The sequence below is a fragment of the Melanerpes formicivorus genome, unplaced genomic scaffold, assembly GCF_026170545.1.
Source record: "Melanerpes formicivorus ecotype bairdi unplaced genomic scaffold, bMelFor1.0.p_v2 SCAF_58, whole genome shotgun sequence".
NCBI lineage: Eukaryota > Metazoa > Chordata > Aves > Piciformes > Picidae > Melanerpes > Melanerpes formicivorus.
In genome coordinates, this window is record NW_027142410.1 from 2,879,845 (window position 1) to 2,893,465 (window position 13,621).

General features: G+C 51.6%; 1 protein-coding gene across 2 annotated transcripts in view; it reads left to right on the top strand.

Annotated features, from left to right (window-relative positions):
- CREB3L1 (cAMP responsive element binding protein 3 like 1) overlaps window positions 1-13,621 on the top strand; it is a 54,768-nt gene that overhangs the window by 23,932 nt on the left and 17,215 nt on the right. Inside the window, exons 2-5 of one of the 2 annotated variants that reach the window (XM_068161489.1) lie at window positions 5,317-5,545; window positions 10,193-10,353; window positions 11,985-12,063; window positions 12,975-13,135. In XM_068161489.1, the coding sequence (XP_068017590.1) occupies window positions 5,317-5,545; window positions 10,193-10,353; window positions 11,985-12,063; window positions 12,975-13,135 (630 nt within the window). The remainder of the gene's footprint in view (window positions 1-5,316; window positions 5,546-10,192; window positions 10,354-11,984; window positions 12,064-12,974; window positions 13,136-13,621) is intronic. The other variant, XM_068161491.1, reaches the window with a different exon arrangement.

Consider the following 13,621-nt stretch of genomic DNA (forward strand, 5'->3'; position numbering starts at 1 on the left):
GCCCAGCTGGACTAGCCCCTCACCACTTTCTCTTTGGAGCAAGACCACTGTGGTGGGAGCAGGGAGGCTGTGAGAACCAGGCTGATCTTGAAGGAAGACTGCCTCCAGACAACTCAGCTGGAGGTGGGAACGGGAAAGTCACAGCCAACGGATGGAGGCGTGAAAGGGAAAAGAAGGGACAGATGCAGCCAGGGTGACCACAGAGAAGTGGATCCAGAGAGAGGAAACCATCCCCTCCTCAGCCACTGGGTGATAGGAGTGGCACCCTAGGGCATGCCATGCACAACTGGACAGGCAAAAAGGCTTAATGCCTCAGTCTCTGTTGGGGACTCCAGAGGTTTAACACCAGCTCTAGGTGGAGGGAATCAGAGAGCTTGCATTTGAAGGTGTGGATGCCTTGCATTAGCTCCCAAGATAACCGTTGTACAGCAGGAAAGGGTGTTCAAATGAGAATTGCACGCACGCACATACAGTGTGCTATTTAGACAACCCTAAGCATGAGGTCAGGATGAAAACATGTGGTGGAAATATGTTTGGAAGAGTCAGTGCCTGTGTCAGTCACCAGGAGTGGGAGGGAGCAGGAGCTAGCAGCTGACAGATTTGCACTCTCTCCTCGTGGCTGAGGAGCCCTCAGCCTGAGCACATTCTCTGGTGGCACCAGAGCAGCTTAAGGCTCTCTGTTGGGCCTGAAGATGTGGTAGTCATTGCCTCTCCTATACTTGTGCACACTGACTCAACCCCTTCTCCTTCAGGCACTGCCTTCCCATCTTCCCAGAATGGTGGTGGAGAAATGGGCAGCCAGAACTTGGGCTTGGATCAGGAAATCCAGTACATCCTCACCATTGCGTTTCTGTCCCTTGGCTGCCCCCTCCCTGACTGCTCACTAGTAATACAGCTTTGGAAACACATCTCGTGCTATTTCTTGGCTTTGGAGCATAGTTAGAAAGAGAAGGAAGGAGGGTGTGAAAGGGAGGGGAAGATAGCAAGAGCAAAATGAGACTGCCTTGAGCTTTGTATCCCATCTGGAAGCTGTTTTCCCCCAGTGCGCTTCACACCCGCTCCCTCTGGGCCAGGATGGTAAGGATTAATTGAATGGTTGGCCTTGCTCAGGCCAGGCCCATCTGCATGAGAGTTATCTCAGAAGAATAACCTCAGCAGAGTTGCAAAGTCCTTCATTGTCACAAAAATAAGTTCTTGGCCAATTTCCTGAGGAGCAGGAGCTGGCTGATCTCAGCCTGGCTGGAAGGTGCTCTCAAGGAGAGAGCCTAGGCCCTGAAGAGGCTGTGAGAGGATGAGCCTGCTCTGCTAGTGCATCTCTGTCCACCCCACCTTCATTCACCAAGTCCTATGGACTTATCCTCAGCCCTTCTACCATCACATGTCTCAGCATGTAAAGATCACATGCTGAGATCTTTATCGCCACGGCATTGGCAAAAGTCTCCCCAAAGCTCAGCACCATCATTGCTTCTAGTGGCAGTACATGAAGGCCTTTAGCTGTGCTGGCCCCAGTCTGGGTGAGAAGCAGGGGCTAGTGGCTGCCCAGCACCTTCTTTGGTGTGTGACCTTCCAGCCAGGAGAAAGCTATAATCCATTTGGTCTGATGATAATCCTGCTTCTGTTTATTGCTCAGACACTCAGAGCAATGATCTTCTTGTGCTCTGCCATGATCCACACAGCCCTGGACCACCATGCCCCAAGACCTGCAGTTCCCTGGAGCCTTCTCTCTCACACACATTAAGATAAAGTATATCTGAAGCCTGCTCTGAGTTTTGCCAGGTAGGTGCAGCTCCCCCAGCAAGGCTGGGTAGGACAGAGTTAGCTGGCTTGATCTAAGCTAATTAGCAATGGTTTTGATGATGTGTATCCAAAACAAGCCCTGGGGTGTTCCTCAGTGTGCCCATCGCTGTTGGCTCTGGACAAGAGGACACATTTCCTGTTACAGTGTGGTTGCAAATGTCTTTACTAATCCAAAATCTAAAGTTGACAATCTCTGTTGGCATGTGGAGAGAACAGCCAACTCAAGACACACAACAGTCTTGCTGGGACATGGTGGTTTAACTTCGTGCTTGTCCCGTAGTTTCCGTTGTGGCTATGACCAGCTGCAAAGCCATGTCATGATCTTTCTTTGTTTTACCTTTCCTTCTGCTTTCCTCTGCCTCTTGCCACCTTCTTTGAATAAACCAGCAAATCCCCAGCTCAGTGACGGCTCTAGGGTCTCTCTAGGGTCTTTGAGGGTGTCTGCTCCTTGGTGCCCCCTTTGATAATAGCCACAGTTATTCCCGATGTCACAGGCTAGCTCTCTTTTCTCCAGCATCTGTGTTTGGAGATGTTGGACTGGCTCTGTGTATGATGGGTGAGAGCTGAAAGGGGGCTGCTGTAATGAGAAGGTTTGCTAGAGTTTAGTTGTGCTGGAGTATAAACCCCAGGTACTTTCCCCAACACCTCTGGATTCCCAGGGAGGGTGAGTTTCACCCTCTGCTTATCACTCATGTAGTAGGTCTCTGTCCCTCGGGAGAGAATGGTCTCTTGGGGAACTGAACTCCTGCAGCTCTGGGAGAACAGTGTTGCCTTCATCCTCAGTTCCAAGCAGTGAGGTCCCCCAGCAAGCCTGCTGTGTGGTGTCTAAAAGAGCCAGAGATCTGCAATTACCCCTGCCAGTGTTGGTGCCCATGTTAAGGCTCTGACACTCACCCCTTGCGCTCATTACTTGTCTCTCACTTTTACCACTGCTGGAGAGGCTTTTTGTTTGTTTGTTTCTGAATAAAACCACAGACACATCTCTGCCTTTTCCCTCTGTTAGGTGTGTCCTACAATGGGAAGACTCTTGGCTGACCAAGAGATCCTTGTTCTAAGTGTGGGTGTGATGCTGCTAAAAGATAGTGTGTGGAACTACTGCATAAATGCATCTTCTGGGCTCTCTTCGCTCCCACCTCTGCCTTTGTTAATGCAGAGTTGTGAAAGCAATGTGAGGCACGTGACAGAGCAGAGGCAGCTCTCCCTGCAGCTGTCCATCCAGCTCTGCTTCTCTTCCAGGGCTCCTCTCTGGTTCTAGTTTTGACAGTTACAACAGTATCTATGATTCGAGTGCTCCTTCTCAGGTCCTGGCTCTGCTGTGCTGTAGTGGTGCGTGGGCAGCCAAAACTCTGAATCCCTTCACTTTTCTGTGGTTGCATTCTCACCCTTACCAAAGGCTATCGTGTTCATATCCTGTGTTTGCTTGTGTTGTTTAGAGAAAGCAAGACAAAGAGCAGCTGTTACAGGAACAGCCACTCTGGGGCTAAGGCTCAGGACTCCGAGCTCTTTAGCCCTCCGTGCTGCAGGTCAGGACAAAACCTGGTTTTCCAGTGCTGTTCAGATAAATACCTAACCTACTTCCATCTGCTGACTCAGCTCCCTCTGAAGAATGGCTATGCTCAGCACAGATGGGAGGTGTTTTCTCTTGCTCGATTCAAGTGCAGAAGTGCTTCTAGGCAGCTTGGAAATGGCCGTGTAGATTTTACCAAGCTCCCCTGCCAGCTCCGCTTCCGGTATGGGAACAAGTGGAGAAAAATTCAGCCCAGACATCCCAGGGAGGGCCTCAACACTGGGATTTAGCATGAGTGTGCCTTCTCCACCTTACCTGCACATGCAGTGAGTGTCTGCCCTCCCAGGCAAGCTGTGTCAGGCTGTCACTCCAGGCAGTGGGAGGACAGGACAAGTGGGAAGGAGGAGAAATCTCAGGTCAGGCAGAATGCAGGTGGCAGGGGCTTCCCACCACTTCTAGCGTGCTCTGCAGAGCTCTTAAGCGTTTTCAATGAGTGGCTGAGGGCTGATGTTGGAGGAGGAAGGGCACTAGTGTGTTGGAGATTGCTGCAGCTCACCGTCTCCCTCCCCCACTCGGTGGGAAGCCTGAGTCTGTGCAGCTGGAGCCTCCTTCACTCCTCAGCCTCACCCCAATGCTCTGTCAGCCAGCATAATGTTGACAGAGTGATACTGTGCTCAGGCAAAACAAATATACCTTCCTGTGGGAGCAGGAACCTGCAAGCTCCAGCATCCGGGGTCCCCTGGCAGCTCCTCCCTCCCTCCTAGTGCTGGGGAAAGAAAGGGCTGCATGAACCCCAGGCTGCTCCGGGAGCCAGGCTCTTTCCTGAGCTCGGCTCTCACTGAGGAGTTCATTGGCATTCATGTCTCCACTCTAGGACCTGCGTGCTCAATCTCACTGACTCTCATCCATACCCTGTTGCTCCTGGTATTTCAGTTTGCTTCTTTCAATGCCTTTCTGCCCACCCAGATGCTTTTCCAGGCAGGGGAGGGGACCCAGTCTGACTGCTGAGCTCTCTCCAGTCCATTTAAGTTACACAGTTCCGTCTGTGTAATATAGTCACTCGAATGTATCTGTCTTTTCTTTCCTCTCCCTGAGCCAGAAGCCTCAATCTGCCAACAAATGGGATAATTTTTCAGCTGGTGTTTGGCAACCATCATTTTTCTCCCTGGCCAGCCAGTGCTTTGTTGTAGCAAATGGAAAAGTTAGTGATTTGACTTCTGAATAGGAGGGTATGCCTCAAAGGAAACAGGTTCCCTGTAGCACCAGGAGCCCAGCTCTGCAGCAGCACTGGCCAGATTTACTGACTGTTACTGGAATGATTAGTGGCATGATTGTTTGTTGTTAACAGCCCATCTGTAGTGTTTAAACTTCATCGGGGAGCTGAATTTCACAGGCATTATCTGGCTGGGGGACAGCCTCATATGGTCCACAGAGGGTCTGTGAAATCCCAGAGGAAATTAAATACAACAGGGGGCCTTCCTGTTATGTTGATCCGACTGATCTTTTCTTCTCTGGTAGAAATCAACAGCTGGGTTGATGTTCTCTGGGGCATCAGAGTGCCTATTGCTGCTGGCAGAGAACATGAGAAAGTGTCTGTCGCCAAGGACAGGTGCTGGAGGCGGCTGCTTTCCGCCGCACCGGCGTTTTGTCATCGCGGGCATTGCTTGCCTTGTACTCTGCTCAGCTTCTGGTCACACTGAGATGACTCTGGAAAGCTGAAGACAGGTACTCACAGAGGAAGGGGGAGGAGAGAGAACACAGGAGAGTTTCATGAGTGTTTGGGACACAGATAATCAGGTGGAGAAGATGTAAGGCACCGGCACCACCCCCCCACCCCCCTTTCTGTCTTAATTCAAGGCGTTTGTGTCGAACTCGTGCAGCCAAGGGATGGGAACTGCTTTTTCCCATCCCAAAAGGGCCGGTGCTGAGGTTTGACCCTCCGTGCAGAGAAAGGCTCCCAGATCCCATTGGGAGTTGACACCAGCGCTCTCTCTCCCTTTGTCTTTCCTTAGCATTTCTCAGAAAACCTGGATCACTTCTCCGACAACATGGAGGATTTCTCCAACGACCTCTTCAGCAGTTTCTTTGACGACCCAGTACTGGCTGAGAAGAACCCGCTGTTGGACATGGACCTGGATCCACCCACCCCAGGCATTCAGGCAGAGCACAGCTACTCCCTGAGCGGCGACTCCGCTCCCCAGAGCCCCCTTGTGCCTGTCAAGACTGAAGATCAGGCAAACGGTGAGCGCTCGGCGTGCGCCCTGCGCGGCGCTGGGCACAGCTGCGAGCAGCGGCTCCGGCTGCCTTCCGTGCGTGAGGACAAACGGGCGATTGCCTGGGCTTGCGCGGGGCTGAGCCAGGCCAGGGGCTGATCGGCCGCTGTCAGATGCAGCACACATTTATTTATTTCCCTCCCCCACCCCCCGCCCCGCCGTCAGTTTGTGCTCTGACAGCCGCACTGCTCCCTTGCTGGGCTCGCTGCTATTTGCGAGGATGATAATTGGTTGTGGTTCAGTGTGCTGCCAGCTCCTGGCAGGCGAGAGGCTATGTCTCTTTAGGACCCTGCAAAACGTGGGTGTGAATGCCCCAGATCCAGGTCTGTTTTGGCATCAGGCAGCAGGGTTTTGGCTTGCATATAGGAAGCATGAGTCTCTGGCTGCAACCAGCGCTGGTGCATGTGGAAAGCTAAGTGGCTTCTTTACCAGCAGATCTTTTAGCAGGAGACAGAGAAGGAACAGTCATTTCAAACCCTATTTTTAAAACAATTCATTTCAGGATAATTTATGATGGCTGGATATTTTTAGAGCTGTCCTTGCAGAGAGTCCTGTAATTTGTGGACTGTGTGGGTGTCCCAACAGCTGATGGACACCAGGCTGCCTGAAAAAGCAGTGGCATAGGCTCAGTATACACAGAGGAAAGCCATTCCCTTGAGTCAGAGTGAGACCAGGGACAGAGGCTTCCCTCTCATGGCTGGGAGCGATCCCAGCTCTCTGGTACAAACATCGAGGCAGGAGGAGAGGAGCTGGCTCTGCTGCCCCCCTGGTCCCTTCATTAGTGCCACCTTCCTTAAGGACCACTCAGGGAGATGCTGGGAGAGAGGCTCACAGCAGCCAAGCAAGCTCTACCTTATTATCCAAAAAAGCCTCCCCTTTCCATTTCTGTTTTCCTAGCTTTAATCCCAGGACAGTCTGGGAGGGCAGTGGCCCAAACCGGCAACTGGGTGGCTAACAAAAACCAGCCCAGGACGAGTGCATAAACACGTCTTTGTCTTGCCACTGCAAGTGGATGGGAGGAGATGAGGCTTGGGAATGAGAGAAGCACAAAGCATGGGTTTGTAGAAAGCAGTGAATCGAAGTCTGCCTGCACGAAGCCACCTCAGGGACTCCTCTCTGAGACACTTGTCACCACTTTGGGTCCTCTCCTCTGTGTCTGCCTATGTCTCTGCCTCAGCTGCAGTGCCTCCAAGGCAAGACTGTGACTTTCCTGAATGGAGTGTGACACTGATCCTTGGGCAGAGGCCAGCACAGAATGTGCAGCACATAACCCAGGAGAGCTTGAGGTGGGCCTGGCACTTGCTCTCTGAGAGTGCAGATCAGCTCTGTACAGGGAGTAGGGCCCTGTATTTATGTGGCAGATATAGAGGTATATCTGTGCACTCAGTCCTGCAGCAGGGTAACTCAACCCATCTTTCTAGGCTATCTTGGCTCATAATTGGATGTGAGTCATATTCTAGTGTAGCCCTGAGTCAAGTCCAGTATTTGTAACACTGTGCAGTCCTTTTGGCACAGCTCCATCCAGTCTCAGTCCTTTTAGACATTCATTTCAAATTAATTACCCAGGAATGGCTTTTCTTTAACATTAAGCAAGCTCTGCTTGGTCTGCAGAGCTCCTCAGGAATGCCCAAGCTCTGTCTAGGCTTGGAGCTGGCTGAGGCTTGCTGTGTTATCAGCTTTCTCTCAGCTTTTCTGCAGTTCTCCAAAACACTTCCAAATCCTGCCCCTTCCCCCATGGTTCCCACTAACATGGGTCAGCTGGGGCAAGCCACTGGGTGCATTGTGACCCTGCTTATCAGTGGAGTCTGTTTTCCAGATGGTTTGCACATGCAGACTGGCTGCTTCAGTTCTCAGGACCAGCCCTCAGTTCTGTAGGGCATGATTTGATGCCAGAGCAGGGGAAGCCAGAGTTGTGCAGAACAGTGGGTACTGGGCCAGCCTCAAGCTAGTGTCCACACTCCTGTACTAGTCCTGCTTCCTCACTGCTCTTTGCCTCACCTCCTCAATACAGAGCACCTATGGATAGCTCTCAGTCATAATTCTTCCCATTATGTGTAGAGTGTCCAGAGCAGAAAAGCTTCCTGGCATGCCTCACCCCCACACAGGGAATTCTGCAGTGTCTACAGACTGGCTATGCCTCTGAAACATCCTCTCAGGCAGCAGAACAGAACCACACAAAATGCCCCCTCCTCAGTCCCTCATTGACCCTCTCATGGCTTATGTGTTTCTAATTCTGCAACCCAATCGCTCCCCAGATAAATCTGCAAGGGTGGGAAAGAGAGCAGGGTCAGAATGTGGACAGGAAATGGGAGGACAGCACATAATCATTTGGGTGTCTGCTCCTAGGCTGTCTGGACTGACAGCAGTGGGGGCAGCCCTCACTAAGTCTGAACAGGGAGAGCCCTTGGTGGTCTGCTCTTCCCTCTCTGGTAAGTTGCTTCAGCAGCAGCCCTCCCAGACAGAGGATGCCCCAACCTTTGAGAAAAAGAGAAATGCAGAGCTTTGCAACAGAAAGAGAGGATGAGGAAGATGAGGCTTTAAAATCACACTATGGGAACTCCAGATTAGCCAGCAGGCAAAACCTTCCCATAGTGGGCATAGTGAAACCAGAGAAGAGATTTAGTGGGGCAAGCTGTGGACTCTTCATCACTTTTCAGAGGCCTAAGGTCAAGTCAGGCAACTGTCAGGACTGGTACAGGTTTAGCTGAACTTGTCTAAAGCAGTGGGATAGACTGGAAGTCCTCTAAAGGTTTCTCATCTCTGTGGCAGGCTGTGATGAGGCAGAAGGCAGTTCAGATTGTCTGCCTTCAGACACTGGCAGCTGGGTAACACCTTGCCTCCTTCCATCAGAAAGAGCATCTCCCAGGGCTAACTGGGACCTTACTGCCACCTGGGTTTGGTGTCCTTAGCAGGACAGAGGAAAGTCAGGTCAGTCTCTGTGCTGTGTGTGAGGGCTGTGCCAGTGCACCCCTGCCAGAGAGGCTGCCTGACAGCAGCTGCAGTGTGGGAAGCTCTCAAAGCGATCAGCAGGGCACAGTTGATACACACATGGAGCAGCCACAGGATTTCAGTCACACAGGGAGTGGGAAGGAAGGAGCCTATGCTGCTGGCAAGGGCAGCACTGTGTTAGCTGATAAAATTCATGCCCAGGCTTTAACACCAGTGTCCAAGCAAAAGCCAGAGGCAGGGTTCTGCCCTGTCTTCTCCTGAGAGTAACAAAGCCTGAGTTAGGCAGAAGTGATGGTAAGCTCAGATGGCAGCTCCCACATAAGCAACTTCTTGCTTGTACTCTTCTTTGTGCAGGCTTTGCTGGAGCTAAGAAGGACCTTTCTTCCCTTCTCCTTTTGTCAGGACATCCTCTAGACTGAGACCTGCACTGCAGGGCTGCTTTGGGCAGCAGAGAGCTGGGCAACATTCCTGGGGCTGTGAGTGCTCTATGCAGAGAGAAGTGCAGAAGGGTCAGGGAGTGAGCCTGACTGTGGCTTCATGGTGAGCCAACTGGGCCATTATCTGGTGACACACTTAGCAATTGTCTGTCCTGTGTCAAGCCAAATGCATTTCTGGTTGTCAGATGAAAAGGGGAAGGGAAGGGATGAGGGTTAGGGAGGAGGATGCAGGCTCCAGGCCAGCTAGGAGTAGCTTTTTTGGCAGGCCAAAGTGTTTGAAGATCAATGAGGGGACCAAAACTTCAGAGCAGAGCCCAGGCAGCAATCCTGCCCAGCAGGATTTTCCATCTGAGCTGCAGCTTATCCACTACTGCCTGAATCCCAGCTCCTGGAATCTCTGCTTCCAGTGGCAAGCCAGGCGCACACTGCCGACGTGACGGGGACAGAGCAGGCAGGGGGTGAAGGGAATGTGCCCACACAGCTCCATTCAGTCCTCTTCTGATACTTCCTGTCCCTCCAGCCAGCCTTGTCCCTGCCAGCAATGGCAGTGGGGCACTTCTGTGGGCAGCAGCCCTCCTGAGCAGCACAGGGTGAAGGAGGGAGCCTCAGAGGTGAGACTGAGAGGAGCAGCCATGGGAGCGGCCTCAAAAGCAGGTGTCATATTGGACTTCCTTCCACAGAATGGATCTTCCTCCTCTTCTGTCGTACAACAAAGCTCTAAGACTTGGCACAACGTCGGCAGGAGGCCAAAGCAGCACTGCCAGCCTTTCACTAGCACTGTGCTTGCCCTCTCACTAGCCCTCTAGCACAGAGATGGTGCTATTCTTGGGAACACACCTGGCAGCTCTGTGATGCTGGCCACACTGCCAAAGGAGCAACAGCTCAGCATCCTCCTCTCACTGAGCTCTAGATATAAATAAGCTCTGGAGGATGAGACCGAGACATCACTGTGGGTAGAAACCCCACAGCTGTCCTCCAGTGCCTGGGCTGCACAGAGATGAGCAGAGACACAATCCCTCTAGCTCTGTCCTGTCTGCTCCCTGCACACTGGGGGTTCATTCTCTTTTGTACTTTGTGTTGTGGGCCTGCACATGTTTGTGTGGTGACAGTGCTAAACTTGGAAAGGCAGCCTCCCCAGATGGGGGGAAGCTGTCTGCATGGCTTCTTTTTTTTTTGCCTTCTTGTCCTGTTGTTGCTGGAGTTTGACTCTCACATTGTGCATGTTTCAGAGCTGGAGAATGGAGTGTGGTCGCTGGGCCCCAAGCTCTGCTCCATCATGGTGAAACAGGAACAGAACCTGGCTCTAGATCTGCCTGAGTCCCAGCTAGGTGCCAGCTCTATACCAGTGCTGAACCTCAACCCTCTGCAGAGACTGCCAGTCCCCGAGGAGGTGAGCCCATCCGAGAGCCATCGGGAGCCTGGGCTCTCACACAGCAGCACCCCTGCAGCCACCTGACTGCACGGGCCTGAGAGGTGATTTAGCTGCTGAAGAGACAGGAGAAGGTGATACAAAGCCCAGATACTGCATTATGTGACATTCTCTCCTCGAAATGGCAGTCAGAGGAGCAGCACTCCTGATGCTAGTGTGAACTGTGTCCTTGATTCCTGCAGTGAAGCTACAAGACAGCTTGTCCTTGCAGAGGAAAAGGTGGAAGGAGGATTTTTTCCCTGCACAGGAAGCTTTACAGGCTTTCTTAAACACAACCTTTCCCTTGGCATAAGGGCTAAAGGCTTTTAAGCCTGCACTTGCTGGAGATCTGTCCCCTCCCATCTGCCAGTATTTCTGTAGCCACTCTTGGTTTATTTTCATTTCAATTATTGTGATGCCAGTGACCTCACTATTCCTGAGTGTAGACCCCAGCTCTGCCACTGGCCTTGGGCTTATCATACAGCCTCTCGCTTTTCTCAGCTGCTCACTGGAAATGGAGGTCCCACTCCAGATCCTGCTTGATTTTCCCCATGAAGCAGCAGGAATTCTTTCTAAGAAACAAGTGGCCAAGTCTTTTGGTCATATCTAAGACCTTAAGAGGTCTGATTGTCTGAAGGAGGCTCACTTATGTCACTGGTACCTGAATGTAAGCCAGGGGCTCAATTCAGCTGGCCGTGAGTCCAGACATGTTGGATGGGAAGGTCTGACCAGTCTCACACAGACCTTGGCTGTCTTGTAGCAGCTCAGTAGATAATAGTAGAGCATCTCTGGGGTTCACTTCCTTTTTTCACTCATGCTGAGCATCTTCCCATTTAAACATCCATCCAAAACAAATGAGCACTTCCAGCCAAAACTGTGCACAAACTTCCTCTGTTATTTACGCAGCTTGAACTTGGTGCGCCCTCGAAGCTCTGCTGTGTGTGCTCAGCAACCATACCATGGTGCTCTCTCAGCTGTGTTTACAGTCTGGAGGAGTTTGCAATGTGTCTGTTTAGTGTAAAATCCCTCCCAGCCTGTGGTGGGCTGGGGGGCTGGTGAGCCAGGGAGCTGAGGGGCAGCATAGCCCAGATGGAAATAAATCTACTCTTTATTTAACTCTCAGTCGCCTCTGATTGGAAACAGCTGCCCAGCAGCCCTGGTGAAAATCATGTGAGCAGGATAGGGGCTTTGTTCTGTTTCTGTTTCTGTACAGCCTCTCTACTCCCATTTCTAGTGAAGGCAGATCAAAGAGGGATTTCCCATGTCAATGCATAGGTTGGTTTAAATGGCACTGTCTGGGTCTAGCAAGAGAAGAAATGGCAAGGATAAAAGTCACCTCCCTTTTGGAGGTACTCAGTGTGCTGCTTGGCAGCATCTCCATCTGCCACTGCCTCTTCTTCTGCAAACCTCTTTGCTCTCTGTGCCCAGTGAACAGACTTCAGGGGCTTATGTTTGGGCTCTTGGTTTCTGTTATGTGTGGTGAGAGATTGCTTTGGGGCAGAGCTGTGAAATGGGCAGAGGAGGTGGGAGAGCAGGGTAGCAGCAACTACTGGGAGCCCTCAGGACAGTGGAGGGCGCAGTGCCCAAGAGCTCTTTCTGTTTCTCTTCCACAGACTCCCATAGAAATGACTCCAGCACCTGTGATCAAAGCTGAACCCAAAGAGGTGAACCAATTTCTAAATGTACCTGCAGGTAAGAAGATAGAATTTGCTGGTCAACTTCTATCCCTCTATATTACTCAGATTCTAGATCATCATTATACAGGGAGGAGAGGCAATACCTGAGAGCAAAGCCATGCCTACAAGGTAGCACTCGGGGCACAGATCAATAGAGGAGTTCCAGTTCTGTGTCTGAACCAGCAGCCACACACAGAATTGTCCAGACAGGGACTCCCAGGCAAAACAGGCTACTTCAGAGTTGGAAATATGCAAGAGTGCCTATAAAATCCTCAGAGAGACTGCAGCCTTATCCAAAAACAACCAGCTGAAAGTCAGGAAATTCAGGATCCAGTTTAATTTGAAAGCAACCCAAGCATCTGAAAATCTGCCGATGCACAAATGCAAGCACTAGAGGAACTCCCACTGCCGCAGAGAGACATTCCTTAGGCATATTCCCACCTCCATTAAGGCCCCTAGGGCTCTCCAGTACAAAGTGGGGACAGTTTTCAAGTGCTTGGAAGCCAGCTGAGTGACCAGAGCCCCTTTGGATCAAGTGTGCTGGCAAGTGTGTGAGCCCTGCGGTGCTTTTGAAAGAGCTCTTCTCTTACCGAGCTTCCTCTTATGACCAGGCTGTGGAGAAAAACATCACAGGCCTTGTACCCCTTTTTGGTGGACACCAGAGCACCTTATTGCTCTGCAAATACCTTCAGTGTCTTGGCACAGACACTGCCAGTTCCTAGTTTAGCACATTTGAAGTCAGCCTCACTTCTCTCTTGGGTAGTGCTCAGCCCAGCCTCTTTCTCAGACCCACCCCATCTTGTGAAACTCCTCACCCTCTCCTTTCAGTCCTCTGTTACATCAGTGCCTTCTGTTGCTGCTCAGGGCCCCCTGCCTGTACCAACAAGCTGACCTGAGAACCATTGACTTGATCTCCTTATTTCTCAGCAGATGACCTGGTGCAGATGCCTCCAACTCCACCTAGCAGCCATGGCAGTGACAGTGATGGCTCTCAGAGCCCCCGGTCCCTGCCTCCCTCCAGCCCAGCTCGACCTGCTGCTCGCTCTTCTACAGCCATCTCCTCCTCGCCTCTCCTCACAGCACCACACGTAAGGAGGCAGCAGGACATCACTGGGACACAGAGCTCCTCGGTGCTCAGAGGGGACTGGAGGCTCTTTGAGGCTCACATGAGGGATCCTGCCCTCGTTAAGGTCTCCAAGCTGAAGTGCTCTGGCAAGGCAATGTGATGTCTTAGCACAGGGATGTGGGGACAGAATGGTGTTCACAGGAGTGAGGAGAGGTGGGATGGCTGCTAGCAGCTGCTTTGTCTTGCACAATGCCTACCAGTAGCTATCTTGTTTCAGGAAGTGCTGTCTTTCACCCTGTACTTTTGGAAGTGGCCTATGCACTAGAGAACTTTCTGAGGAGATTAGTGGAAGAGAAAGAAATAACTGAGAACTCACATAATTGTTAAAACACATGACTGTGTTTTAACCAGTGCCCAAATGTTCTTTGGCAGCATCCTCCAGTACAGGTGTGCAGCAAGCCTTGTCATGAAGCAGCAGATGCCTTCCAAAGTAAAAGGGGAAGGCAGC